The following is a 26,153-nucleotide window of genomic DNA, read 5'->3' as shown; positions in this document are numbered from 1 at the left end:
TTGATTTCATTTCAAAATATTCAATAAATAACCACCAAATAGTTCATCAGATATGAACTCTTTCATTAGAAAAAAATATCCCAGCTTTAAAAGTAGAGCATATTTACAGTAGAGACCATGTCAGTGAACTATGAGGGCAAAAAACAAAAACAAAATAATCATTCATTAATTGTAATCGAGGTAATATGTTCAATTAATCGTGGTATTGATTTGAGGTCATATTGCCCAGCACTAGTTTGAATGTTGTGTCAAATGTTTGTATCTTTGTATCTTGTCTTTATTTTTTTTGTTGCAAATGGAGCCGCTGTGATGCAAAAAACTATTCAGACCATGTCTGACAATAAGGTAATATCAAATCCAATCACTCTGATTTGTTGATAAGGCTGTCTAGATGATGAGTTCTCATTTGTATTTGATTTCTGGATAGCACATATTACCAGTCTTTACACTTTTTTATCAGGGGAAGCAATAAGAAGAAAAGGTTCAGACAGAAAGCAGTTTTCCAGTGCTTGTGTATTTTATTTTCATGTTTCACATCATATTATATGATGAGATGTACAGTAGATGATCAGCCAGGGAACTTTACTCGGCCTCTTTTCCCTGAAGACAAAAACAAGTGTTGAGGCATGTTCATTTCATTAAACTTAAGGCAACAGTATCTCCATATTTTCAATACAAGTTTGATTTACCTTGCCAGAGTCACGGCTCTTAGCTCTCAGCTTGTTAACCTGGGTCTCTGCAATGTCAGCACGCTCCTCAGCCTCCTCCAGCTCATGCTGGACCTTCCTGCACTTGGACAGATGAACATTGGCCTGCTCCTCCTGGAAAACCATTTACAAGGTTTAAAGGTATTGAAAATTTTACAATTTTATATTAAAGGTCTTTTTTTATATATATAATTATTTGTTTAACAAAAGTAAGTTAATCTTTTAGTGACAATTATTTAATATTTTACTCAGAGGATTACTGATTATAATATGATAGACTTTTGGTGCATGATAGTGACCTTCTTATTGTATATAACTTGTGTGTACAATATTTAGGCTTACTGTGATAGATGTTGCATTCATGTACTTTTCTTGTACTTATACATAAATAATATAATCTGTACAAAAAGCTGAATTAGTTTGAAAGACTTCTGTCATTTTATCTCTATATTATTTATGAATATGAATAACTCTCTTACCGATTCCTCAGCCTGCCTCTTGTAGGCCTTCACCTTGAGCTGCAACTTGTCAACCAGATCCTGCAGCCTGGTAACATTTTTCTTGTCCTCTTCAGTCTATGAAAAAAGATTGGATATATTTAAATTTTGTAAATATTTTACACAATAGATAGGTATAATGATTTGATGCCAAATGTCTAATTGACTGTACCTGGTAGGTCAGCTCTTTTACTCTCCTCTCATATTTGCGCACACCCTTAACAGCATCAGCTCCACGTCTCTGCTCAGCCTCAACCTCTGACTCCAGCTCACGAACCTTCAGAAAAAAGCAAACATTAAATTTAAATATAGATTTTTCAAAATCTTGACCCTGTTGTAAGAATTATTAACAGGATTTTCTTACCCTAGACTCAAGTTTCTGGAGCTGCTTCTTGCCACCCTTCATGGCCAGATTCTCAGCCTCATCCAGGCGGTGCTGCAGATCCTTGACAGCAACCTCAAGGTTCTTTTTCATCCTCTCCAGATGAGCACTGGTATCCTGCTCCTTCTTCAGCTCCTCAGCCATCATAGCAGCCTGTAGGAGACAGCATCAAATGTTGATAAGAATTACTTTATTAAGACACATTAAGCAAGAGTAAAAAAGCATTTTTTTTTAAACCTACATCAGTGATGGCCTTCTTGGCCTTCTCCTCTGCATTCCTTGCTTCCTGAACTGTGTCATCAACTTCACTCTGGACCTGGACCAGATCAGTCTCAAGCTTCTTCTTGGTGTTCAGAAGACTTGTGTTCTGAAAGTATAAAAAAAATGATTTAAGTCATTATTTTCCCTTAATACTGATCAAGATCAGTTACATAGTGGAGAAAATCAAAGAAAATTCACCTGAGAGTGCAGGAGACCAACACGCTCACTTGCGTCCACCAGCTCCTGTTCAGCAACTTTGCGGCTTCTCTCAGTCTGTTCCAGAGCAGCTCTAAGTTCCTCAATTTCAGCAACCATGAGACCGTTCCTGCGATCTACCATGGCAGCCTGTTCTTTGAGGTCTTCCTGAGCTCTGACAGCATCATCAAGGTGCAGTTGTGCATCCTAGTGAAATATGTCAGGAAAATATTCCCTTGAATGCCAAAAAAATTGGACTGACAATCTTTGCAAAAAATATGTGGACTACAATACCTTCAACTGTGCCTGAACATTCCTCAGCTGCTTCTGGGACTCAGCAGCCTGGCGATTGGCGTGGCTCAGCTGAATCTCCATCTCATTCAGGTCTCCCTCCATCTTCTTCTTGATTCTCAGGGCATCATTCCTGCTCCTGACCTCAGAGTCCAGATTGCTCTGCATGGAGTCAATCACCCTCTGGCTATTCCTCTTGATCTGCTCCATCTCCTCGTCCTTCTCAGCCAGCTTCCTGTCTACCTCACCCTTAATCTGGTTGAGCTCAAGCTGGACACGCAGGATTTTGGACTCTTCATGTTCCAAAGTTCCCTAATGAAAGTAAATAATTCATATATAAATATTCATTCTTTAAAATACATTTGTCCATGATTTAAATTGTTTTTCAGAGGATTTTTCCTGAACAATTGTACCTCAGCCTCTTCAAGAGCTGTCTGGATCTCAGACTTCTCAGTCTCCACCTGCTTCTTGGACTTCTCCAGCTCATGGATGCTCTTGCCAGTCTCACCAATCTGTTCAGTGAGATCTGAGATCTCCTCTGCAGAGAGATTTGTGTGTTTTGTATTGTTAAGCCTTGAATGTTTAGTAAGTATTAAATATGTTAGAAATAAAAACTGTAATACAATGCTTCTGTAGTATGTAGTAAGAACTCACGTTGCAGGTTCTTGTTTTCACGCTTCATGGTCTCCAGCTGATCCAGAGCTTCCTCATATGAGTTCTTCATCTTGAACAGCTCAGTGCTGAGAGAACGAGCCTCCTTCTGAGCTCCCTCAAGCTCTGCCTGACCCTCCTCATGCTTCTGTTTCCACTCTGCCAACACCTAAAAAGCCATTCATAGTTGTTTATCAGTACAATGGCGAATCAAATGAGTGTGTCTTTGATTACAGAGTACAGTTGACAGAAGGAAACGTTACCTTGTCAAAGTTTCTCTGCTTCTTGTCCAAGTTGGCAGCCAGGCCATTAGCTCTCTCCACATCAATCATGAGGTCCTCCACCTCACTCTGGAGCCTCTGTTTGGTCTTCTCCAGAGAAGCACACTTGGAATTGACAGCCTCAATCTGCTCCTCAGCCTCCTGGAGGCGCTGGGCAAGCTTTTTCCTGTTTGAAAAGGGTGTGATTGGTCTCAGTAAAAACTTTAACAATCCATGTTGGCACTGATTATGTTTTCTCCACATAATATTGCATGTTTAAGAAATCTTCTAACATTTTGACCTTTTAAACTAGATTCACATATGAAAGGAGTGCGACCCGTTCAGGCGGTACCATTGTTATTTAAGCTGAGCCGTATAAAATGTACGTACTTGGATTCCTCAAGCTCCTCAGTGCGCTGGATGGCATCAGTTTCATACTTGGTTCTCCACTGAGCCACTTCACTATTGGCCTTGGACATTCCACGCTGCAGCTCAGCCTTTGCCTCCTGCTCCTCCTCAAACTGCTCCCTCAGCAGGTCACAGTCATGGCGGGCTGATTGCATTCCATGGGCAAGGGCATTCTTGGCCTGATGTAGGAAATTGCCGTCAGTGTGAAAATGTAATAAATCACACATACAAAGTTCTCAGTAAGAACTGGAAGTTTTCTTACCTTAACCTCCTCTTCAATCTGTCTCTTCAGCTCTTCAATCTGCTGAGTGAAGGCCTGTTTGCCTCTGGTCAGCTGGGAGACGAGAGCTTCTTTCTCTTCAATTTGACGACTAAACTCACCTTGGGAGAAACATAAAAATGAAACATTAGTTTGTGTTACATTGTGAAATAATCAACTTGAGATCTTTCATTGATAACTTTAACATACCATTTTCTGTCAGGAGACGTGCTTTCTGTGCACTCATGTCATTGTTTTGACGGACATTTTCATCATTCTTGGTCTTCAGTTCACTAAGTTGGTCCTCAAGAGTACGACACATCTTTTCCAGATTTCCCTGATGATGAGAAACAGAGATCATGTCAGTAATCATTTGTTTTCAAAAATGTGAATGACCTTGTTTACTGAACTCTCTTGGTTATTAAAGTAGCATGAAATGCATTGTGTACCTTTGCTTTAGCAACAGCCTCCATGTTGCTGGAGAGGTCATCAATCTCCATCTTGTATTCACTCTTTTCCTTCTCAAGCTTCTGCTTGACACGCTGGAGGTTGTCAATCTGCTCTCCCAGCTCAGCAACGCTGTCAGCCTGCTTCTTGCGAAGAGCAGCAGCAGTGGCTTCATGCTGCAGAGTGGACTCCTCAAGATCACGGCGGAGTTTCTGGAACTCTGCTTCACGTTTCTTGTTCATCTCAATCTGGGCAGCAGTGGCTCCACCGGCCTCCTCCAGCCTCTCACTGATCTCCTCAAGTTCCCTGGAGAGGTCAGCTCTCTGCTTCTCAACCTTGGCACGAGCTGCACGCTCAGCCTCAATCTCCTCCTCCAGTTCTTCAATACGGGCCTGTAGAATGTAGATATGATGTGTTTCAGTAAACTTTCACTTGACAAATAAAAATTAGCTATTCTGTTTACTGTAACACAATATCTCACCTGAAGCTCCTTGATCTTCTTCTGAAGCTGAGCACCCATTGACTGCTCATCCTCAATCTTGCTAAGGAGCTGGCTGACTTCAAAGTCCTTCCTGTGAGAATCATGGATACATTTCTTAGTAAGAGTGCATGCTGTTACAGTGACGTTTGTGTATGCTTTTGCTAAAATAAACAAAAGTTACTTTTTAATTTTCTCATCAGACTGCTGCTTGTCATTCTCAAGATCCATTATGGATTCCTGGGCCAGTTTCAGATCACCCTCAAGCTTCCTCTTGGCTCTCTCAAGGTCCATACGCAGCTTCTTCTCTTGCTCCAGAGAACCCTCAAGCTAAACAATAGTATACGGCTTAATGATCAGGATTCAACACCAATGTTATTTGCCAATTTTAAGGACTTGTGAACTTACATCATCCACTTGCTGCTCAAGCTTGGTCTTGGCCTTGGTCAGAGTGTTGACCTTGTCTTCCTCAGCCTGCAGATCATCAAGAGTCTGTTGGTGAGATTCCTGAAGGGCTTTCTTTTCCTTGGTCAGCTTGGCAATGCTCTCATCCTGAGAGGCCATCTCCTCAGTCAGGTTCTTCACCTAAATTTACAAGAAAGACGTTGTTATTGAGGTTAATTTTTAGATGAAACTTGATATACGAGATAGATTGTTAAATCCAAACCTTGTTCTCAGTGGCATGTTTCTCCTTCTCCACTTTGGCCAGGGTAAGCTCCAGATCATCAATATCCTTCTTGAGCTCAGAGCATTCATCCTCCAGTTTTCTCTTCTTGGCAGTGAGCTCAGCATTGATTTCCTCTTCATCTTCCAGCCTCTCCGTGGTCTCTTTGAGTTTGGCCTCCAGCTGAATTTTGCTCTTGATAAGACCCTCACATCTCTCCTCAGCATCTGACAGATTCTCTGTTTCCTAGTTTGTTGTTTGAAAAAGGATGTTAACAAATCTACATAGTACATTTTGAAACAGCATATCAGTCCGTCAATGTGTACTTACAGATGCGACTTGCAGCTGCAGATCATTCTTCTCCTGCAGAAGGGACACAAACTTCTCCTCCAGCTCCTTTTTCTTGGCTAGGGCAGCAGCCAAATCTGTCTTCATCTTGTCATAGTTCTCCTTCATCTGCTGCAGCTCCTTCTCAGTTTCAGCGCTCTTGAGCAGAGGCTTGATCTTGTAGTACACTTTCATCCATGGCCAGTGTTTGACATTCATGAATGAGCGGACGTTGTACTGGATGGTATAGATGGCTTCCCTGCAGAGAAGAAGAAGGTGTAACTTACAAGTTTGTTGTGTGATTATTTAAAAATTATTCTCATTCAAAACTAGCTTTTTTCAACATGCCTCCTCTCTGTCATCTTCACAAACTCCTTTCTCATGAGGTAACCACGGCAGAGAGCCTGAGTCATGCCAACCAGAGATGCCAGCTTTTCATCTCTCATCTCCTCAAGAGTACCCAGAAGACCAGCCTTGAAGAACACCTAAACAATCATACAAAAATGAAAATGAATGTTGTAGAAACTCATATACAGTAAAGACATCTTTAAGTTATGTAACATACACACAAAATGGATGAAACATCATATCCCTTGTAGTAGAACACCTTAGAAAGTAATATCTTACCTTGGTGTGTCCAAATTTATACTCGTCATGAGGAACATCAATTGATCCAAGCAGCTTCTCTGAAGCCTTCTTGTTATCAATGAACTGGCCCTCAGGGATGACACCGGCATTCAGCACCTTGTATCTTTTATGAGAGAGTTCATTGTTAGTGTGAGTGTTGCCTTTGAATCATCTTTATCAAAAAATATACAATATGTTTATATACCTCTGCTTGAAGTCAGCATAGAGGATTCTGCTGGGGAAACCTTTCCTGCAGATTCTGATACCCTCCAGTACACCGTTACACCTGAGCTGGTGGATGACCAGGAAGTTCTCCATCAGACCTGTAAAAAGACATTCATTGTAGTTATGAAACATGTAAAAACAAAACATAACCATTCCTCAAAGACTCTATTCAATTGATTTTTTCTATGTACCTGGAGTCTTTGACTCATTGGGAATCAGGCAACGCACAAAGTGAGGATGAGTGCTCCTCAAGTTAGTCATCAGCTTGCCCAAGTTCTCCTATAGATTTAAAGTGATGTCAATAAATGTATATTAGTTTGGAGTATGAGTGAGAGGTGATTTTATAGCAAAGTCTTCCATGTAAAACCTTACCCTAAACTGTGAAGACACAGTCTGCATAGAACCACCCTTCTTCTTGCCTCCCTTCTTGGTATTATCTGTTGATATGTTTAAGTTGACATGTTTTGTTAGAACTCAAAATACAATTCACGTAAACCAAGGCTACAGTTTTTTGAATAATGTACATTTTGTAGAACATAAAAATTCATTTTATACTGTATATAAATGTATTTTTTTCTTACCTTCAACAACAGGAGGATACAGAGCAGCCAGCAGTTTAACTGAGGACTTTTGGTACAGCTGAATAACTGAGTCATTCAGTGGATCCTTGTTCTTGTCCAGCCAGCCAGCGATGTTGTAGTCCACTGTACCAGCATAGTGCACCAGGGAGAAGTGGGCCTCAGCCTTGCCCTTTGCGGGCTTGGGCTTCTCAAATGCTTTGTTTTTGCCTAGATGCTGGTCATACAGCTTGTTCTTGAAAGATGTGTCTGTTGCCTTGGGGAACATGCACTCCTCTTCAAGGATGGAGAAGATACCCATGGGCTTTAGAAGAGGGAAAGACATATGTTATAATCTTTACATTTTCATACATTTCATACATATGTACATTGAATATAACTAAGAGCAATTTCATGGACTCTTTACCTTCTCAATCAGCTCAATACAGGCAGCCAAGTCCATGCCAAAGTCAATGAACTCCCAGATAATACCCTCCTTCTTGTACTCCTCCTGCTCCAGGACAAACATGTGGTGGTTGAAAAACTGTTGCAGTTTCTCATTGGTGAAGTTGATGCAGAGCTGCTCCAAAGTGTTGAACTGTAAGGAGACATAAAACCAGCATGAGTTTTTGCAGACAAAAAGAGTGTTTCTATCAAGAAAAGTCAGTCAGGTACTGAACTGTTGGAAATTAAGCTCACATCAAAGATTTCAAAGCCAGCAATATCCAGCACTCCAATGTAGAACTGCCTTGGCTGTTTGGTGTCCAACATCTGGTTGATACGGACGACCATCCACAAGAACATCCTCTCATAGATAGACTTGGCCAGGGCAGTCACTGAGTTCAGCACCTAAATAAAAACACAAATACAGTTTGATTAAAGTCAGTGAGGTATCAAGTAAACTTCTTCTCATGATTTAAAATGACACCATAGATCCAATTTGAAGATGGTTTTCACGTAGTGTTTTAGCCAACTCCTAAAACTTAGCTTTAAATAGAACGCTACCATTTCATTGTCATGTTAGACTCAATACCACCTTACTGAAGTGCAGTTTTTATATTTCTTGACGTTGTATATTTACCTGAGGTACGGTCTGTCCCTTGGTCACATACTCATTTCCGACCTTCACTCTGGGATAGCACAGAGCCTTCAGCATGTCAGCAGAGTTCAGACCCAGCAAGTAAGCAACCTTGTCAGCATCTGACAAAAGTGCAGTGATTCACAGTTAAATATTCAGCATCTGATTGTAAACTGAAATTCTGACAAGAAAACACAGTCTGAAAGAAATCCTATTTTTGTTGTTCCTGAACTATAATAAATGTTTAAATATTGAGATCTCACCTTCTGTGCCGTCAGGCTCAGCCTGTTCCTCACGCTGCTTTTGCTTGAACTTCATGCTACCATGGTGGAGCACAGCACCAGTCATCTTGTAGATGCTCATTTTCTCTTCATTATTGAAGCCCAAGATATCAATAGCGTTCTATGTTTTAAAGAGGTGTCCAACCAGAAAATTGTCACATAAGAAAATGTGGTAATGATTTTGCATTCAAAAGCATAAATACAGTATATATGTTAATGTCTTGCAGTGAAGTTCACTCACATCAGTGGCTTCCAGCTCAACTTTGTCATCAATACTGGCAACAGTGATCTGACCCATGCTGCACATGGGGAAGTCGTAGGGGTTGGTTGTGATAAGTGCCAAATCTGGAAATCAAAAAGGGTCAGAAGCTGAATCCATTGTTTTTAAGAAAAGTATAAAGCAGTTTAACATTGAGGAACAAGTCAATGTGTTTACCAATAATCTCAGGTTTGTGGTTGGTCATCATCTGGTAGAAGATATGGTAGCCTCTCTCATCAGGAAGCTGGAATGTCACTCTAGACTTCTCCAGCAGATCTATGAATAATGTTCATAAGTCACACTGTCCAATTCTTCATTCTAGTTATTTGCCTATTCTAATAGTATTGTTACTTACATGTCTCAATATCAGCACTAGACAGTTTGCCAGTTGTGCCGAAATGGATTCTGATGAATTTACCCTTTTTGGAACAAAGGCAGTTTTTTTTAACATCAATGAACATGGACAATGTGTAGCAAGACATCTGATTTGCAGAAATCCCTCCATACTTACGAAACGAGATGAGTTGTCATTCCTCACAGTTTTGGCGTTACCATAGGCCTCCAGCAGAGGATTAGCTGCAATAATCTGATCCTCAAGGGAACCCTGTAATGAAGGTTTAGAGTTGATATAAAAATAGTTCATTTTTTTTCTAATGTAAAAATATTGCATACATGCAGAATGCTCAATAGTTAAAATAGTAATTTATCCCACCTTTGATGCATCCCTCTTCGGGCCACCAACTGAGATGGTTGCAAAATACTGGATGACACGCTTTGTGTTCACAGTCTTTCCAGCACCAGATTCTCCACTAGGTATAGAAAAGACATTTAAGAACTTGTTTGATATATTTTTTGAAGTATATAAGCAATATGTTAAACACATTTTAAACTTACGTGATCAAGACGGACTGGTTCTCCCTATCTGTTGATATAGACATTCAAAAATAAAACAGTTAACTCTGTTTTCTTCCATCAGAAACATCATATACTGATAAATGATCTGTATCATTATGTCTTACCAGTAGCCATGAACTGAAAAGCGTTGTCAGAGACGGAGAAGATGTGGGGTGGAGCCTCCATACGCTTCTTGCCTCTGTAGGCATTTACAACCTCTTGGTCATACACTGGGAGCCATTTGTAGGGGTTCACAGTGGCACAGAACAACCCAGAGTAGGTCTGAAAGCACAGAGATTCAACAGTTACCTCAATGTTTCAAACAAGTAAATCCATGTTAAACAACATCTTGGCCCATTTTCTTACGTAGATCATCCATGCTGCATAACGCTCTTTGAGGTTATAAAGCACAGAGGCTTCATTGAGATGGGTCATCATGGCCATGTCCTCAATTTTGTCGTACTTGGGAGGGTTCATTGGAGTGACGTCATCTTCTTTAACTGTTTTCTCCTGCAACAGGACACTTGTTACAATGAGGACTGTTCACATTAAAGAATTATACTCTGACTTTATAATACTAACCTCCTGAGTGTCCAGGGTTTTGACGGTGACTTTGCCACCTTCCTTCTTGAGGATCGTTCCCTTCACATACAGCTCCTTCGCATCAGCCACATAGCAGGCACTCTTGGCATCAAAAGGTTTGTTTTGAGCCTCGATTCTCTCCTTCTCAGGCTTACGGAGGTAAATGGCAGCCTTGCCGTAAACGGCCATCTCTGCGTCCGTACTCATGGTGGCGGCTTGTATCTAATAGATAATAAATGAAATTACATCTCAGACTGAGTTTTAAGTTCATGTTAGTAAACAATAATTGAACTTAAAATATTCTTGAGAATGAATCATATCCATATTGAAACCACGTTTCCATATCCTTATATAAAGTTTTTCTGTGTAATTTCAGAATAACTGGATTCATAGAATACATTCTAGGAAACAATTTAAATTTACAACACAGTCATTGTATGACTAACTGCTTTCATTATATGCGTCACTAATATGTCTCACACATAAATGAAAGATTACTTACCTGACTCCCTTCTCTGTCAGTAGGTAGTATTCACCAATCCTGTTCAAAACAGTTTAACATATGTTAGAGGAGATGAAAAATCACAGCATCACAGAATCAATTTCTGAAGCATTGCAGAACATAGATGTACCACAAGCAGGAACTCCAAGGTCTTCTGTGAACTACCCGTTCCTGAACAACTACTTATATTGAATGGGGCAGTGCTGACACCTCCAAAGTTAAATGTGGAATGCATTCCAAATCTGGTATGGCAATGTAGTCAGTGATATGGAGGAGATCACTTAAAGCATGTGTTGGAAGTATACGTCTAATGTTTCAGGTTTCATTAGTATGGCCAGTATTGGATCATTTTTTGATCATTACTTTAGATTAGCTACAGGCTCTCCAGCCTCTTGTATGCTCTACAGAAGTCAATTCATTTATTTAAAAATAGGCTTATTGGTTAAAAAAGGAAATTGATAAATACATTTGTACTCTAAAGGAACACAGTCTACAGTATAATTTAATCACTATTAATCAGTAATTATTTTTGTCATTGTTAAAGTTGTACAGTATTTTGTTATTGAAATTGTCTCATTTCAAATTATGTAATTAGGGTTGGGTATCGTTTGGTTTTTTTCCGATACCATTGCTTAATCGATACTTATAAAACGGTACCAGTGCCTAAATGGTGTCTGAATTTATACTTTTAGGATAAAGCAATAACAAAAATCAAGATGATGGTTGACAACATTAAAAAGAACACTTTTTTGATTTGAAGGGCAACTTAGAACTTCAAATTGAGCAACACATTTCCTTTTAAATTAAAAAAATTAAAAGTTCACAATACATCACATTTATTGTGATTTTAAACAGTCACATAAATTAAACCTTACCCAACAACAATATGAATGAAACTTTCTAACGACTCTACACTCTACTCTAAACTAATTAACTTGAATATTTAAATGATTGAAGAGAATAATTATTATTTTTTTCTTCTCTTTTATGATGTCAATTAGATTTGATTTAACTTCTATCTTTAAAATGTCACATAAGGCCATTATTATGAAACAATTCTACAAGCTTATACACGATTTTATCATAGTTCACTGTGTTCAGTTTATGAGACCAAAGAAGATATTTTTACAAGTCAATGTGTGTTCAGTTGTCAGTACGTCGTAGCTCCAAACTGAATCTGTGTGCTTCGAGAAAGTTGTTTCTCTCTCGTGTTAGTTGTGTTAAGTTGCTACTCCTGAAAACACACAATTGTCTGATATGACGTCATCAAAATAAAAACATTTTATACACTTAACGTAGGAGGACTTTTATTGTGAAGAAACTTCCGGAAATACAATGCGTTTATCATCGATTTGACTGCGCTTTAGCGGTATTACACTTTGGGGGTGATTTTCAATAACACTGAAGGGAGTTAGAGCACTTTTAGCCGTCACTTTGAACACGAGTCACTGCAACAGCCCGTATATTTTAATCATCTTGGGCTTTGGACAAGCGAAACATCATCTTAAACATTTCTGAAGTCAGAGCGTGTCGTGTTTTGGACGGCAGCTACGAGGTCAGCTAACTTTGAGCTAACCCGCTGCCGGGAGCGTTAATGATGTTTTCTCACATCACGGTCCATGTGATAATGCTTCAGTTGCCTGTAATGCCCGTTCCTGATCCCTGTAGGGCAATATTGGACAGTTCACTGAGCAGTGAAGGCAGAGTAGGTTCAGCATGTCTTTGACATCCCTAAATATGATAGAAATGTATGCACATTTTTTAAGTGATAATATCATTTTATTTTTCTTGATACTCTCAAGAGCTCTTTTTATAAATCGCTACTGAGCCAAAACTGTCAGCACTTCTATTCCAGCTGTAAAATCCATGTCTGGGTTGCATTGCTCAAGTGTTCAGTCTCCATATGTTCTTTAAGAGCAAGTTGTAAATGTATGACAACCCGAAAATTACCATACGACTAAGATATTTAGAAGTTAGGCTGCTATATTTAGTTAGTTAAAATGTTGATCCAATGTGACAAATATTAAGAGACACTTTGTTTCTTTAGAAAGTATACCTGGTATAGATCATGCCTTTTAAACTGATCACTTAGGAAGTTTCTTAATAGTTTGTCATCATGAAAAGACAATCAGTTATCTCTGTAAATGGAAAATTTGAATTCAAACACCAATCATGTGCAGCATATAAGCTCTACAAGGACATGCTACACTTTAGTGGTGACCAAAAATAAACTATGAATCACTACCTCATCAGGAAAACCTAGACTTCAGTAAGTTTTGAGCAGGACTATGGTAAAGACTTTTTTTATGAAACCTAAACTAAAACTGAAAGTTATCTGGAAATGTTTATCTTAATAGTAGATACCAAATAATGTTTTACAAAAACATTGTCAATGTATTGTAGAGTTTTTTGATTAGAACTAACAAATTAATTTGTAACACGTTTTTTTTTCATTTATAACTGTTGTTTTCAGTCCAGAACCCTGAACAAAAACAAAATTGATAACAAACATAATACAATTTCAATTAGGTATGAAACCCATAAAGGCAGTGAAAAACTTTGATACCAATTCAGAGTTTTTCTAGGTTAGTCTCCTTTTTTTGAGAGAAAAGCTGATCTCAGATTGTTGAGGTAAATTATTCTCTGAAAGTTTGTGCTCTCTGTTAAAAACTACAACAAAAATCTTTGTCTCCAAAAGTCAACACTAAAGGTGTGGTTTGTTGAACTATCTAAATGATTAGTCTCTGGCACCACATATGGCTTCTAAGGAAGACGTCGTCTTATATATAGTCACTTTTTCACTCATGCTCATTTTCAGTGGGAAAATTATGATTTACCTTTCCCTTCTCTGAAATATATATTTGGGGGCACACTTACTAGTTTTCTAAACTTCATTCTTTAAATGTTTGAGATTTACACTCCCCAAGTGTAAGATCCTTATTCATGTTTTTGGGTCAAGCTGTAAATCATTTTTACTATTGTGCCACTGGGTGTCACTGTCCTATTGTTTAAGTCACAGGTATATATGTACGTCACTTGTGAAGGTACAGGAGGTGTTTGACCCCGGAAGGGCTCATGGTTTTTGACAATATAGGAATTTAGTCCAACACTAAAGCTGCCGATGTGCTTTGACTCCCAGGAGGGACATGGCTGACGCGCTGTACGTATGTAGGTCAATACGATACCGTTTGCTGTATGTTGATCAATAACATTTCTGCAGGCGTGTCTTTGGTTTGCAGCATAATACAATCCATTTATTGCAGCACCATGTGAAGTGAATACAGCGTCCATCAGTTTCCATTCATTTGAACTAAACAAACAAACAAAAAATACAGCTGCGGGTTCTCCATGCCGCCTGCCGCCTCAGCAGTCAAAAACCATAAGCCCTTCCAGGGTCAAACACCTCCTGTACCTTGACAAGTGACGTACATATATACCTGTGACTTAAACAATAGGACAGCAACACCCAGTGGCACAATAGTGAAAATGACTTGCAGCTTGACCCAAAAACATGAATATGGCTTTTACACCAAGTATATGTTTTGGCATTTTAGGACCTAATAAGAGTTCAAACCTTTAGCCCCATGACCTTGTCACCCAGTCCAGTTGAGAATTATATTTTCTTTCACAAATGATTGACATTTTGACTTTTGCTCTCTTTGAGCATAAAGAAAATATCACAAAAAGCATTGGAAGATCAGAGAATATTTTATTATGGTACATTTCACATCAAATTATATGATTAGAAACAGCTCATCCACTGGAGTGCTTTACTCAGCCTCTTTTACCTGTCAAAACAAAATAAAAAGCAATAAATACATACAATATAATCCTGAATTCATTTATATCATACTTGCATGCTTGTGAAGGTTTTCATTATAATTCCTTCTCTGAAGGTTTATTTAATTCTAAACCTGCGTCAGATGTTTGATCTACATAAGGCCATATGCAGGTCAGACTGAAAACATTTTTTGTACACCAGTCAATACTAAAATTTAATGTAGAGCTGAATCCCAGATCAAAGCTCATTTAAAGTCTCTGCATATCTGTTTGGTGTTTGAATGTTTTGTCAAATCTTTGTATCTTGTCTTTAATTTTTTTGTTGCAAATGGAGCCGCTGTGATGCAAGAAACATTTCAGACCATGTCTGACAATAAAGTATTATCAAATCCAATTACTCTGATTTGTTGATAAGGCTGTCTAGATGGTTATTTATCATTTGTATTTGATTTCTGGACAGCACATATTACCAGTCTTGACACTTTTCTATCAGGGGAAGCAATAAGAAGAAAAAGATCAGACAGAAAGCAGTTTTCCAGTGCTTGTGTATTTTATTTTCATGTTTCACATCATATTATACGATGTGATGTACAGTAGATGATCAGCCAGGGAACTTTACTCGGCCTCTTTTCCCTGAAGACAACAACAAAAGTGTTGAGGCATGTTCATTTCATTAAACTTAAGGTAACAGTATCTCCATATTTTCAATACAAGTTTGATTTACCTTGCCAGAGTCACGGCTCTTAGCTCTCAGCTTGTTAACCTGGGTCTCTGCAATGTCAGCACGCTCCTCAGCCTCCTCCAGCTCATGCTGGACCTTCCTGCACTTGGACAGATGAACATTGGCCTGCTCCTCCTGGAAAACCATTTACAAGGTTTAAAGGTATTGAAAATTTTACAATTTTATATTAAATGTCTTTATATATATATATATATATATACTTATTTGGTTAAAAAGAGTAAGTTCATCTTTTAGTGACAATTATTTAATATTTTACTCAGAGGATTACTGATTTTAATATGATAGACTTTTGGTGCATGATAGTGACCTTCTTATTGTATATAACTTGTGTGTACAATATTTAGGCTTACTGTGATAGATGTTGCATTCATCTACATTTCTTGTACTTCTACATAAATAATATAATCTGTACAAAAAGCTAAATTAGTTTGAAAGACTTCTGTCATTTTATCTCTATATTAATTATGAATATGAATAACTCTCTTACCGATTCCTCAGCCTGCCTCTTGTAGCCCTTCACCTTGAGCTGCAACTTGTCAACCAGATCCTGCAGCCTGGTAACATTTTTCTTGTCCTCTTCAGTCTATGAAAAAAGATTGGATATATTTAAATTTTGTAAATATTTTACACAATAGATAGGTGATAATGATTTGGTGCCAAATGTCTAATTGACTGTACCTGGTAGGTCAGCTCTTTTACTCTCCTCTCATATTTGCGCACACCCTTAACAGCATCAGCTCCACGTCTCTGCTCAGCCTCAACCTCTGACTCCAGCTCACGAACCTTCAGAAAAAAGCAAACATTAAATTTAAATATAGATTTTTCAAAGTTTTGACCCTGTTGTAAGAATTATTAACAGGATTTTCTCACCCTAGACTCAAGTTTCTGGAGCTGCTTCTTGCCACCCTTCATGGCCAGATTCTCAGCCTCGTCCAGGCGATGCTGCAGATCCTTGACAGCAACCTCAAGGTTCTTCTTCATCCTCTCCAGGTGAGCACTGGTATCCTGCTCCTTCTTCAGCTCCTCAGCCATCATAGCAGCCTATTGGAGACCGCATTTAATGTTGATAAGAATTACTTTATTAAGACACATTAAGCAGGAGTAAAAAAGCATTTCTTTTAAAACCTACATCAGTGATGGCCTTCTTGGCCTTCTCCTCTGCATTCCTTGCTTCCTGAACTGTGTCATCGACTTCACTCTGGACCTGGACTAGATCAGTCTCAAGCTTCTTCTTGGTGTTCAGAAGACTTGTGTTCTGAAAGTATAAAAAAAAAGATTTAAGTCATTATTTTCCTTTAATACTGATCAAGATTAGTGAGATAGTGGAGGAAATCAAAGAAAATTCACCTGAGAGTGCAGGAGACCAACACGCTCACTTGCGTCCACCAGCTCCTGTTCAGCAGTTTTGCGGCTTCTCTCAGTCTGTTCCAGAGCAGCTCTAAGTTCCTCAATTTCAGCAACCATGAGACCGTTCCTGCGATCTACCATAGCAGCCTGTTCCTTGAGGTCTTCCTGAGCTCTGACAGCATCATCAAGGTGCAGTTGTGCATCCTAGTGAAATATGTCAGGAAAATATTCCCTTGAATGCCAAAAAAAATTGCACTGACAATCTTTGCACAAAATCTGTGGACTACAATACCTTCAACTGGGCCTGAACATTCCTCAGCTGCTTCTGGGACTCAGAAGCCTGGCGATTGGCGTGGCTCAGCTGAATCTCCATCTCATTCAGGTCTCCCTCCATCTTCTTCTTGATTCTCAGGGCATCATTCCTGCTCCTGACCTCAGAGTCCAGATTGCTCTGCATGGAGTCAATCACCCTCTGGCTATTCCTCTTGATCTGCTCCATCTCCTCGTCCTTCTCAGCCAGCTTCCTGTCTACCTCACCCTTAATCTGGTTGAGCTCAAGCTGGACACGCAGGATTTTGGACTCTTCATGTTCCAAAGTTCCCTAATGAAAGTAAATAATTCACATATAAATATTCATTCTTTAAAATACATTTGTCCATGATTTAAATTGTTTTTCAGAGGATTTTCCCTGAACAATTGTACCTCAGCCTCTTCAAGAGCTGTCTGGATCTCAGACTTCTCAGTCTCCACCTGCTTCTTGGACTTCTCCAGCTCATGGATGCTCTTGCCAGTCTCACCAATCTGTTCAGTGAGATCTGAGATCTCCTCTGCAGAGAGATTCATGTGTTTTGTATTGTTAAGCCTTAAATGTTTAGTAAGTATTAAATATGTTAGAAATAAAAACTGTAATACAATGCTTCTGTAGTATGTAGTAAGAACTCACGTTGCAGGTTCTTGTTTTCACGCTTCATGGTCTCCAGCTGATCCAGAGCTTCCTCATATGAGTTCTTCATCTTGAACAGCTCAGTGCTGAGAGAACGAGCCTCCTTCTGAGCTCCCTCAAGCTCTGCCTGACCCTCCTCATGCTTCTGTTTCCACTCTGCCAACACCTAAAAAGCCATTCATAATTGTTTATCAGTACAATGGCAAATCAAATGAGTGTGTCTTTGATTACAGAGTACAGTTGACAGAAGGAAACGTTACCTTGTCAAAGTTTCTCTGCTTCTTGTCCAAGTTGGCAGCCAGGCCATTAGCTCTCTCCACATCAATCATGAGGTCCTCCACCTCACTCTGGAGCCTCTGTTTGGTCTTCTCCAGAGAAGCACACTTGGAATTGACAGCCTCAATCTGCTCCTCAGCCTCCTGGAGGCGCTGGGCAAGCTTTTTCCTGTTTGAAAAGGGTGTGATTGGTCTCAGTAAAAACTTTAACAATCCATGTTGGCACTGATTATGTTTTCTCCACATAATATTGCATGTTTAAGAAATCTTCTAACATTTTGACCTTTTAAACTAAATTCACATATGAAAGAGTGCGACCCGTTCAGGCGGTACCATTGTTATTTAAGCTGAGCCGTATAAAATGTACGTACTTGGATTCCTCAAGCTCCTCAGTGCGCTGGATGGCATCAGTTTCATACTTGGTTCTCCACTGAGCCACTTCACTATTGGCCTTGGACATTCCACGCTGCAGCTCAGCCTTTGCCTCCTGCTCCTCCTCAAACTGCTCCCTCAGCAGGTCACAGTCATGGCGGGCTGATTGCATTCCATGGGCAAGGGCATTCTTGGCCTGATGTAAGAAATTGCCGTCAGTGTGAAAATGTAATAAATCACACATACAAAGATCTCAGTAATAATTGAAAGTTTTCTTACCTTAACCTCCTCTTCAATCTGTCTCTTCAGCTCTTCAATCTGCTGAGTGAAGGCCTGTTTGCCTCTGGTCAGCTGGGAGACGAGAGCTTCTTTCTCTTCAATTTGACGACTGAACTCACCTTGGGAGAAACATAAAAATGAAACATTAGTTTGTGTTACATTGTTAAATAATCAACTTCAGCCTTTCATTGATAACTTTAACATACCATTTTCTGTCAGGAGACGTGCTTTCTGTGCACTCATGTCATTGTTTTGACGGACATTTTCATCATTCTTGGTCTTCAGTTCACTAAGTTGGTCCTCAAGAGTACGACACATCTTTTCAAGATTTCCCTGATGATGAGAAACAGAGATCATGTCAGTAATCATTTGTTTTCAAAAATGTAAATGACCTTGTTTACTGAACTCTCTTGGTTATTAAAGTAACATGAAATGCATTGTGTACCTTTGCTTTAGCAACAGCCTCCATGTTGCTGGAGAGGTCATCAATCTCCATCTTGTATTCACTCTTTTCCTTCTCAAGCTTCTGTTTGACGCGCTGGAGGTTGTCAATCTGCTCTCCCAGCTCAGCAACGCTGTCAGCCTGCTTCTTGCGAAGAGCAGCAGCAGTGGCTTCATGCTGCAGAGTGGACTCCTCAAGATCACGGCGGAGCTTCTGGAACTCTGCTTCACGTTTCTTGTTCATCTCAATCTGGGCAGCAGTGGCTCCACCGGCCTCCTCCAGCCTCTCACTGATCTCCTCAAGTTCCCTGGAGAGGTCAGCTCTCTGCTTCTCAACCTTGGCACGAGCTGCACGCTCAGCCTCAATCTCCTCCTCCAGTTCTTCAATACGGGCCTGTAGAATGTAGATATGGTGTGTTTCAGTAAACTTTCACTTGACAAACAAAAATGAGCTATTCTGTTTACTGTAACACAATATCTCACCTGAAGCTCCTTGATCTTCTTCTGAAGCTGAGCACCCATTGACTGCTCATCCTCAATCTTGCTAAGGAGCTGGCTGACTTCAAAGTCCTTCCTGTGAGAATCATGGATACATTTCTTAGTAAGAGTTCATGCTGTTACAGTAACATTTCTTTATGCTTTTATTAAAATAAACAAAAGTTACTTTTTAATTTTCTCATCAGACTGCTGCTTGTCATTCTCAAGATCCATTATGGATTCCTGGGCCAGTTTCAGATCACCCTCAAGCTTCCTCTTGGCTCTCTCAAGGTCCATACGCAGCTTCTTCTCTTGCTCCAGAGAACCCTCAAGCTAAACAATAGTATACGGCTTAATGATCAGGATTCAACACCAATGTTATTTGCCAATTTTAAGGACTTGTGAACTTACATCATCCACTTGCTGCTCAAGCTTGGTTTTGGCCTTGGTCAGAGTGTTGACCTTGTCTTCCTCAGCCTGCAGATCATCAAGAGTCTGTTGGTGAGATTCCTGAAGGGCTTTCTTTTCCTTGGTCAGCTTGGCAATGCTCTCATCCTGAGAGGCCATCTCCTCAGTCAGGTTCTTCACCTAAATTTACAAGAAAGACGTTGTTATTGAGGGTAATGTTGAGATTAAAGTTGATGTACGAGATTGTTAAATCCAAACCTTGTTCTCAGTGGCATGTTTTTCCTTCTCCACTTTGGCCAGGGTAAGCTCCAGATCATCAATATCCTTCTTGAGCTCAGAGCATTCATCCTCCAGTTTTCTCTTTTTGGCAGTGAGCTCAGCATTGATTTCCTCTTCATCCTCCAGCCTCTCAGTGGTCTCTTTGAGTTTGGCCTCCAGCTGAATTTTGCTCTTGATAAGACCCTCACATCTCTCCTCAGCATCTGACAGATTCTCTGTTTCCTAGTTTGTTGTTTGAAAAGGATGTTAACAAATCTACACAGTACATTATGAAACAGCATATCAGTCCGTCAATGTGTACTTACAGATGCGACTTGCAGCTGCAGATCATTCTTCTCCTGCAGAAGGGACACAAACTTCTCCTCCAGCTCCTTTTTCTTGGCCAGGGCAGCGGCCAAATCTGTCTTCATCTTGTCATAGTTCTCCTTCATCTGCTGCAGCTCCTTCTCAGTTTCAGCGCTCTTGAGCAGAGGCTTGATCTTGTAGTACACTTTCATCCATGGCCAGTGTTTGACATTCATGAATGAGCGGACGTTGTACTGGATGGTATAGATGGCTTCCCTGCAGAGAAGAAGAAGGTGTAACTTACAAGTTTGTTGTGTGATTATTTAAAAATTATTCTCATTCAAAACTAGCTTTTTTCAACATGCCTCCTCTCTGTCATCTTCACAAACTCCTTTCTCATGAGGTAACCACGGCAGAGAGCCTGAGTCATGCCAACCAGAGATGCCAGCTTTTCATCTCTCATCTCCTCAAGAGTACCCAGAAGACCAGCCTTGAAGAACACCTAAACAATCATACAAAAATGAAAATGAATGTTGTAGAAACTCATATACAGTAAAGACATCTTTAAGTTATGTAACATACACACACAATGGATGAAACATCATATCCCTTGTAGTAGAACACCTTCAAAAAAAAGTAATATCTTACCTTGGTGTGTCCAAATTTATACTCGTCATGAGGAACATCAATTGATCCAAGCAGCTTCTCTGAAGCCTTCTTGTTATCAATGAACTGGCCCTCAGGGATGACACTTGCATTCAGAACCTTGTATCTTTTATGAGAGAGTTCATTGTTAGTGTGAGTGTTGCCTTTGAATCATCTTTATCAAAAAATATACAATATGTTTATATACCTCTGCTTGAAGTCAGCATAGAGGATTCTGCTGGGGAAACCTTTCCTGCAGATTCTGATACCCTCCAGTACACCGTTACACCTGAGCTGGTGGATGACCAGGAAGTTCTCCATCAGACCTGTAAAAAGACATTCATTGTAGTTATGAAACATGTAACAACAAAATATAACCATTCCTCAAAGACTCTATTCAATTGATCTTTTTTATGTACCTGGAGTCTTTGACTCATTGGGAATCAGGCAACGCACAAAGTGAGGATGAGTGCTCCTCAAGTTAGTCATCAGCTTGCCCAAGTTCTCCTGTAGATTTAAAGTGATGTCATTAAATGTATATCAGTTTGGAGTATGAGTGAGAGGTGATTTTATAGCAAAGTCTTCCGTTTAAAACCTTACCCTAAACTGTGAAGACACAGTCTGCATAGAACCACCCTTCTTCTTGCCTCCCTTCTTGCCGACCTCTGTTGATATTGTTTAAGTTGACATGTTTTGTTAGAATTCAACATACAAGTCACGTAAACCAAGGCTACAGTTTTTTGAAGAATGTACATTTTGTAGAATATAAAAATTCATTTTATACTGTCTATAAATGTTTGGCTTTCTCACCTTCAACAACAGGAGGATACAGAGCAGCCAGCAGTTTAACTGAGGACTTTTGGTACAGCTGAATAACTGAGTCATTCAGTGGATCCTTGTTCTTGTCCAGCCAGCCAGCGATGTTGTAGTCCACTGTACCAGCATAGTGCACCAGGGAGAAGTGGGCCTCAGCCTTGCCCTTTGCGGGCTTGGGCTTCTCAAATGCTTTGTTTTTGCCGAGATGCTGGTCATACAGCTTGTTCTTGAAAGATGTGTCTGTTGCCTTGGGGAACATGCACTCCTCTTCAAGGATGGAGAAGATACCCATGGGCTTTAGAAGAGGGAAAGACATATGTTATAATCTTTACATTTTCATACATTTCATACATATGTACATTGAATATAACTAAGAGCAATTTCATGGAATCTTTACCTTCTCAATCAGCTCAATACAGGCAGCCAAGTCCATGCCAAAGTCAATGAACTCCCAGATAATACCCTCCTTCTTGTACTCCTCCTGCTCCAGGACAAACATGTGGTGGTTGAAAAACTGTTGCAGTTTCTCATTGGTGAAGTTGATGCAGAGCTGCTCCAAAGTGTTGAACTGTAAGGAGACATAAAACCAGCATGAGTTTTTGCAGACAAAAAGAGTTTTTCTATCAAGAAAAGTCAGTCAGGTACTGAACTGTTGGAAATTAAGCTCACATCAAAGATTTCGAAGCCAGCAATATCCAGCACTCCAATGTAGAACTGCCTTGGCTGTTTGGTGTCCAACATCTGGTTGATACGGACGACCATCCACAAGAACATCCTCTCATAGATAGACTTGGCCAGGGCAGTCACTGAGTTCAGCACCTAAATAAAAACACAAATACAGTTTGATTAAAGTCAGTGAGGTATCAAGTAAACTTCTTCTCATGATTTAAAATGACACCATAGATCCAATTTGAAGATGGTTTTCACGTAGTGTTTTAGCCAACTCCTAAAACGTAGCTTTAAATAGAACGCTACCATTTCATTGTCATGTTAGACTCAATACCACCTTACTGAAGTGCAGTTTTTATATTTCTTGACGTTGTATATTTACCTGAGGTACGGTCTGTCCCTTGGTCACATACTCATTTCCGACCTTCACTCTGGGATAGCACAGAGCCTTCAGCATGTCAGCAGAGTTCAGACCCAGCAAGTAAGCAACCTTGTCAGCATCTGACAAAAGTGCAGTGATTCACAGTTAAATTTTCAGCATCTGATTGTAAACTGAAATTCTGACAAGAAAACACAGTCTGAAAGAAATCCTATTTTTGTTGTTCCTGAACTATAATAAATGTTTAAATATTGAGATCTCACCTTCTGTGCCGTCAGGCTCAGCCTGTTCCTCACGCTGCTTTTGCTTGAACTTCATGCTACCATGGTGGAGCACAGCACCAGTCATCTTGTAGATGCTCATTTTCTCTTCATTATTGAAGCCCAAGATATCAATAGCGTTCTATGTTTTAAAGAGGTGTCCAACCAGAAAATTGTCACATAAGAAAATGTGGTAATGATTTTGCATTCAAAAGCATAATTTATACAGTATATATGTTAATATCTTGCAGTGAAGTTCACTCACATCAGTCGCTTCCAGCTCAACTTTGTCATCAATGCTGGCAACAGTGATCTGACCCATGCTGCACATGGGGAAGTCGTAGGGGTTGGTTGTGATAAGTGCCAAATCTGGAAATCAAAAAGGGTGAGAAGTTCAATGCATTGTTTTTAATAAAAGTATAAAGCAGTTTAACATTGAGGAACAAGTCAATGTGTTTACCAATAATCTCAGGTTTGTGGTTGGTCATCATCTGGTAGAAGATATGGTAGCCTCTCTCATCAGGAAGCTGGAATGTCACTCTAGACTTCTCCAGCAGATCTATGAATAATGTTCATAAGTCACACTGTCCAATTCTTCATTCTAGTTATTTGTCTATTCTAATAGTATTGTTACTTACATGTCTCAATATCAGCACTAGACAGTTTGCCAGTTGTGCCGAAATGGATTCTGATGAATTTACCCTATTTAGAACAAAGGCAGTTTTTTTTAACATCAATGAACATGGACAATGTGTAGCAAGACATCTGATTTGCAGAAATCCCTCCATACTTACAAAACGAGATGAGTTGTCATTCCTCACAGTTTTGGCGTTACCATAGGCCTCCAGCAGAGGATTAGCTGCAATAATCTGATCCTCAAGGGAACCCTGTAATGAAGGTTTAGAGTTGATATAAAAATAGTTCATTTTTTTTCTAATGTAAAAATATTGCATACATGCAGAATGCTCAATAGTTAAAATAGTAATTTATCCCACCTTTGATGCATCCCTCTTCGGGCCACCAACTGAGATGGTTGCAAAGTACTGGATGACACGCTTGGTGTTCACAGTCTTTCCAGCACCAGATTCTCCACTAGATATAGAAAAGACATTTAAGAACTTGTTTGATATATTTTTTGAAGTATATAAGCAATATGTTAAACACATTTTAAACTTACGTGATCAAGACAGACTGGTTCTCCCTATCTGTTGATATAGACATTCAAAAATAAAACAGTTAACTCTGTTTTCTTGCATCAGAAACATCATATACTGATAAATGATCTGTATCATTATGACTTACCAGTAGCCATGAACTGAAAAGCGTTGTCAGAGACGGAGAAGATGTGGGGTGGAGCCTCCATACGCTTCTTGCCTCTGTAGGCATTTACAACCTCTTGGTCATACACTGGGAGCCATTTGTAGGGGTTCACAGTGGCACAGAACAACCCAGAGTAGGTCTGAAAGCACAGAGATTCAACAGTTACCTCAATGTTTCAAACAAGTAAATCCATGTTAAACAACATCTTGGCCCATTTTCTTACGTAGATCATCCATGCTGCATAACGCTCTTTGAGGTTATAAAGCACAGAGGCTTCATTGAGATGGGTCATCATGGCCATGTCCTCAATTTTGTCGTACTTGGGAGGGTTCATTGGAGTGACGTCATCTTCTTTAACTGTTTTCTCCTGCAACAGGACACTTGTTACAATGAGGACTGTTCACATTAAAGAATTATACTCTGACTTTATAATACTAACCTCCTGAGTGTCCAGGGTTTTGACGGTGACTTTGCCACCTTCCTTCTTGAGGATTGTTCCCTTCACATACAGCTCCTTCGCATCAGCCACATAGCAGGCACTCTTGGCATCAAAAGGTTTGTTTTGAGCCTCGATTCTCTCCTTCTCAGGCTTACGGAGGTAAATGGCAGCCTTGCCGTAAACGGCCATCTCTGCGTCCGTACTCATGGTGGCGGCTTGTATCTAATAGATAATAAATGAAATGACATTTCAGACTGAGTTTTAAGTTCATGTTAGTAAACAATAATTGAACTTAAAATATTCTTGAGAATGAATCATATCCATATGAAACCATGTTTCCATATCCTTATATAAAGTTTTTCTGTGTAATTTCAGAATAAGTGGATTCATAGAATACATTCTAGGAAACAATTTAAATTTACAACACAGTCATTGTATGACTAACTGCTTTCATTATATGCATCACTAATATGTCTCACACATCAATGATAGATTACTTACCTGACTCCCTTCTCTGTCAGTAGGTAGTATTCACCAATCCTGTTCAAAACAGTTTAACATATGTTAGAGGAGATGAAAAATCACAGCATCACAGAATCAATTTCTGAAGCATTGCAGAACATAGATGTACCACAAGCAGGAACTCCAAGGTCTTCTGTGAACTACCCGTTCCTGAACAACTGCTTTTATTGAATGGGGCAGTGCTGACACCTCCAAAGTTAAATGTGGAATGCATTCCAAATGTGGTATGGCAATTTTGTCAGTGAAGAGGAGGAGATCATTAAAAGCATCTGTTGGAAGTTTTACATCTAATGTTTCAGGTGTCATTAGTATGGCCAGCATTGGATCATTTTTTGATCATTACTTTAGATTAGCTATAGGCTCTCCAGCCTCTTGTATGCTCTACAGAAGTCAATTCATTTATTTAAAAATCGCCTTATAGGTTAAAAAAGGAAATTGATGAATATATTTGTACTCTAAAGGAACACAGTCTACAGTATAATTTAATCAGTAATTATTTTTGTCATTGTGAAAGTTGTACAGTATTTTGTTATTGAAATTGTCTTATTTTAAATTATGTAATTAGGGTTGGGTATCGTTTTTTTTTTTTTTCCCGATACCATTGCTTAATCGATACTTATAAAACGGTACAAGTGCCTAAATG

General features: G+C 39.4%; 2 protein-coding genes across 2 annotated transcripts; both read right to left on the bottom strand.

The window, feature by feature from the left end:
- Positions 1 to 495: 495 nt before the first annotated feature.
- On the bottom strand, positions 496 to 10,999 carry LOC109988879 (myosin heavy chain, fast skeletal muscle-like). Its single transcript, XM_065956611.1, has 41 exons — positions 10,963 to 10,999; positions 10,833 to 10,871; positions 10,331 to 10,552; positions 10,115 to 10,258; positions 9,874 to 10,030; positions 9,749 to 9,776; positions 9,567 to 9,663; positions 9,366 to 9,458; positions 9,210 to 9,273; positions 9,032 to 9,130; positions 8,837 to 8,940; positions 8,578 to 8,716; positions 8,318 to 8,436; positions 7,936 to 8,085; positions 7,664 to 7,834; positions 7,261 to 7,561; positions 7,052 to 7,116; positions 6,871 to 6,958; positions 6,660 to 6,777; positions 6,455 to 6,578; positions 6,176 to 6,312; positions 5,831 to 6,086; positions 5,504 to 5,746; positions 5,245 to 5,421; positions 5,021 to 5,166; positions 4,840 to 4,930; positions 4,361 to 4,750; positions 4,122 to 4,248; positions 3,915 to 4,033; positions 3,635 to 3,831; positions 3,248 to 3,431; positions 2,988 to 3,153; positions 2,747 to 2,871; positions 2,337 to 2,645; positions 2,046 to 2,249; positions 1,828 to 1,953; positions 1,569 to 1,739; positions 1,377 to 1,481; positions 1,187 to 1,282; positions 690 to 821; positions 496 to 600 (listed from the first exon to the last, which is right to left on the bottom strand). The coding sequence occupies exons 3-41, from the start codon at positions 10,535 to 10,537 to the stop codon at positions 583 to 585; spliced, it is 5,787 nt and encodes a 1,928-aa protein (XP_065812683.1). The 5' UTR covers positions 10,538 to 10,552; positions 10,833 to 10,871; positions 10,963 to 10,999; the 3' UTR covers positions 496 to 582.
- A 4,141-nt stretch (positions 11,000 to 15,140) lies between these two features.
- LOC110005210 (myosin heavy chain, fast skeletal muscle-like) lies at positions 15,141 to 25,700 on the bottom strand. The gene is made up of 41 exons (XM_065956484.1): positions 25,620 to 25,700; positions 25,490 to 25,528; positions 24,989 to 25,210; positions 24,773 to 24,916; positions 24,532 to 24,688; positions 24,407 to 24,434; positions 24,225 to 24,321; positions 24,024 to 24,116; positions 23,868 to 23,931; positions 23,690 to 23,788; positions 23,495 to 23,598; positions 23,233 to 23,371; positions 22,973 to 23,091; positions 22,591 to 22,740; positions 22,319 to 22,489; positions 21,916 to 22,216; positions 21,706 to 21,770; positions 21,525 to 21,612; positions 21,314 to 21,431; positions 21,109 to 21,232; positions 20,826 to 20,962; positions 20,481 to 20,736; positions 20,155 to 20,397; positions 19,900 to 20,076; positions 19,676 to 19,821; positions 19,495 to 19,585; positions 19,016 to 19,405; positions 18,777 to 18,903; positions 18,571 to 18,689; positions 18,291 to 18,487; positions 17,905 to 18,088; positions 17,645 to 17,810; positions 17,404 to 17,528; positions 16,994 to 17,302; positions 16,702 to 16,905; positions 16,484 to 16,609; positions 16,225 to 16,395; positions 16,033 to 16,137; positions 15,842 to 15,937; positions 15,337 to 15,468; positions 15,141 to 15,245 (listed from the first exon to the last, which is right to left on the bottom strand). Exons 3-41 carry the CDS (start codon positions 25,193 to 25,195, stop codon positions 15,228 to 15,230), a joined length of 5,787 nt encoding a protein of 1,928 aa, XP_065812556.1. The 5' UTR covers positions 25,196 to 25,210; positions 25,490 to 25,528; positions 25,620 to 25,700; the 3' UTR covers positions 15,141 to 15,227.
- Positions 25,701 to 26,153: the final 453 nt, after the last annotated feature.

This window comes from Labrus bergylta, chromosome 7, assembly GCF_963930695.1.
Source record: "Labrus bergylta chromosome 7, fLabBer1.1, whole genome shotgun sequence".
In the NCBI taxonomy this organism is placed as follows: Eukaryota; Metazoa; Chordata; class Actinopteri; order Labriformes; family Labridae; genus Labrus; species Labrus bergylta.
This window is presented reverse-complemented; position numbering and strand designations above follow the sequence as displayed.

Coding starts and splice junctions, on each gene's coding strand:
- LOC109988879 (XM_065956611.1), bottom strand. CDS start 10,537: ATGAGTACGGACGCAGAGATGGCCGTTTACGGCAAGGCTGCCATTTAC. Junction 8,941..9,031: donor CCACAAACCTGAGATTATTG/GTAAACACATTG, acceptor TTTGATTTCCAG/ATTTGGCACTTATCACAACC. Junction 1,740..1,827: donor CCAAGAAGGCCATCACTGAT/GTAGGTTTAAAA, acceptor TGTCTCCTACAG/GCTGCTATGATGGCTGAGGA.
- LOC110005210 (XM_065956484.1), bottom strand. CDS start 25,195: ATGAGTACGGACGCAGAGATGGCCGTTTACGGCAAGGCTGCCATTTAC. Junction 24,917..24,988: donor AAACCCTGGACACTCAGGAG/GTTAGTATTATA, acceptor GTCCTGTTGCAG/GAGAAAACAGTTAAAGAAGA. Junction 15,469..15,841: donor AGAGGCAGGCTGAGGAATCG/GTAAGAGAGTTA, acceptor ATGGTTTTCCAG/GAGGAGCAGGCCAATGTTCA.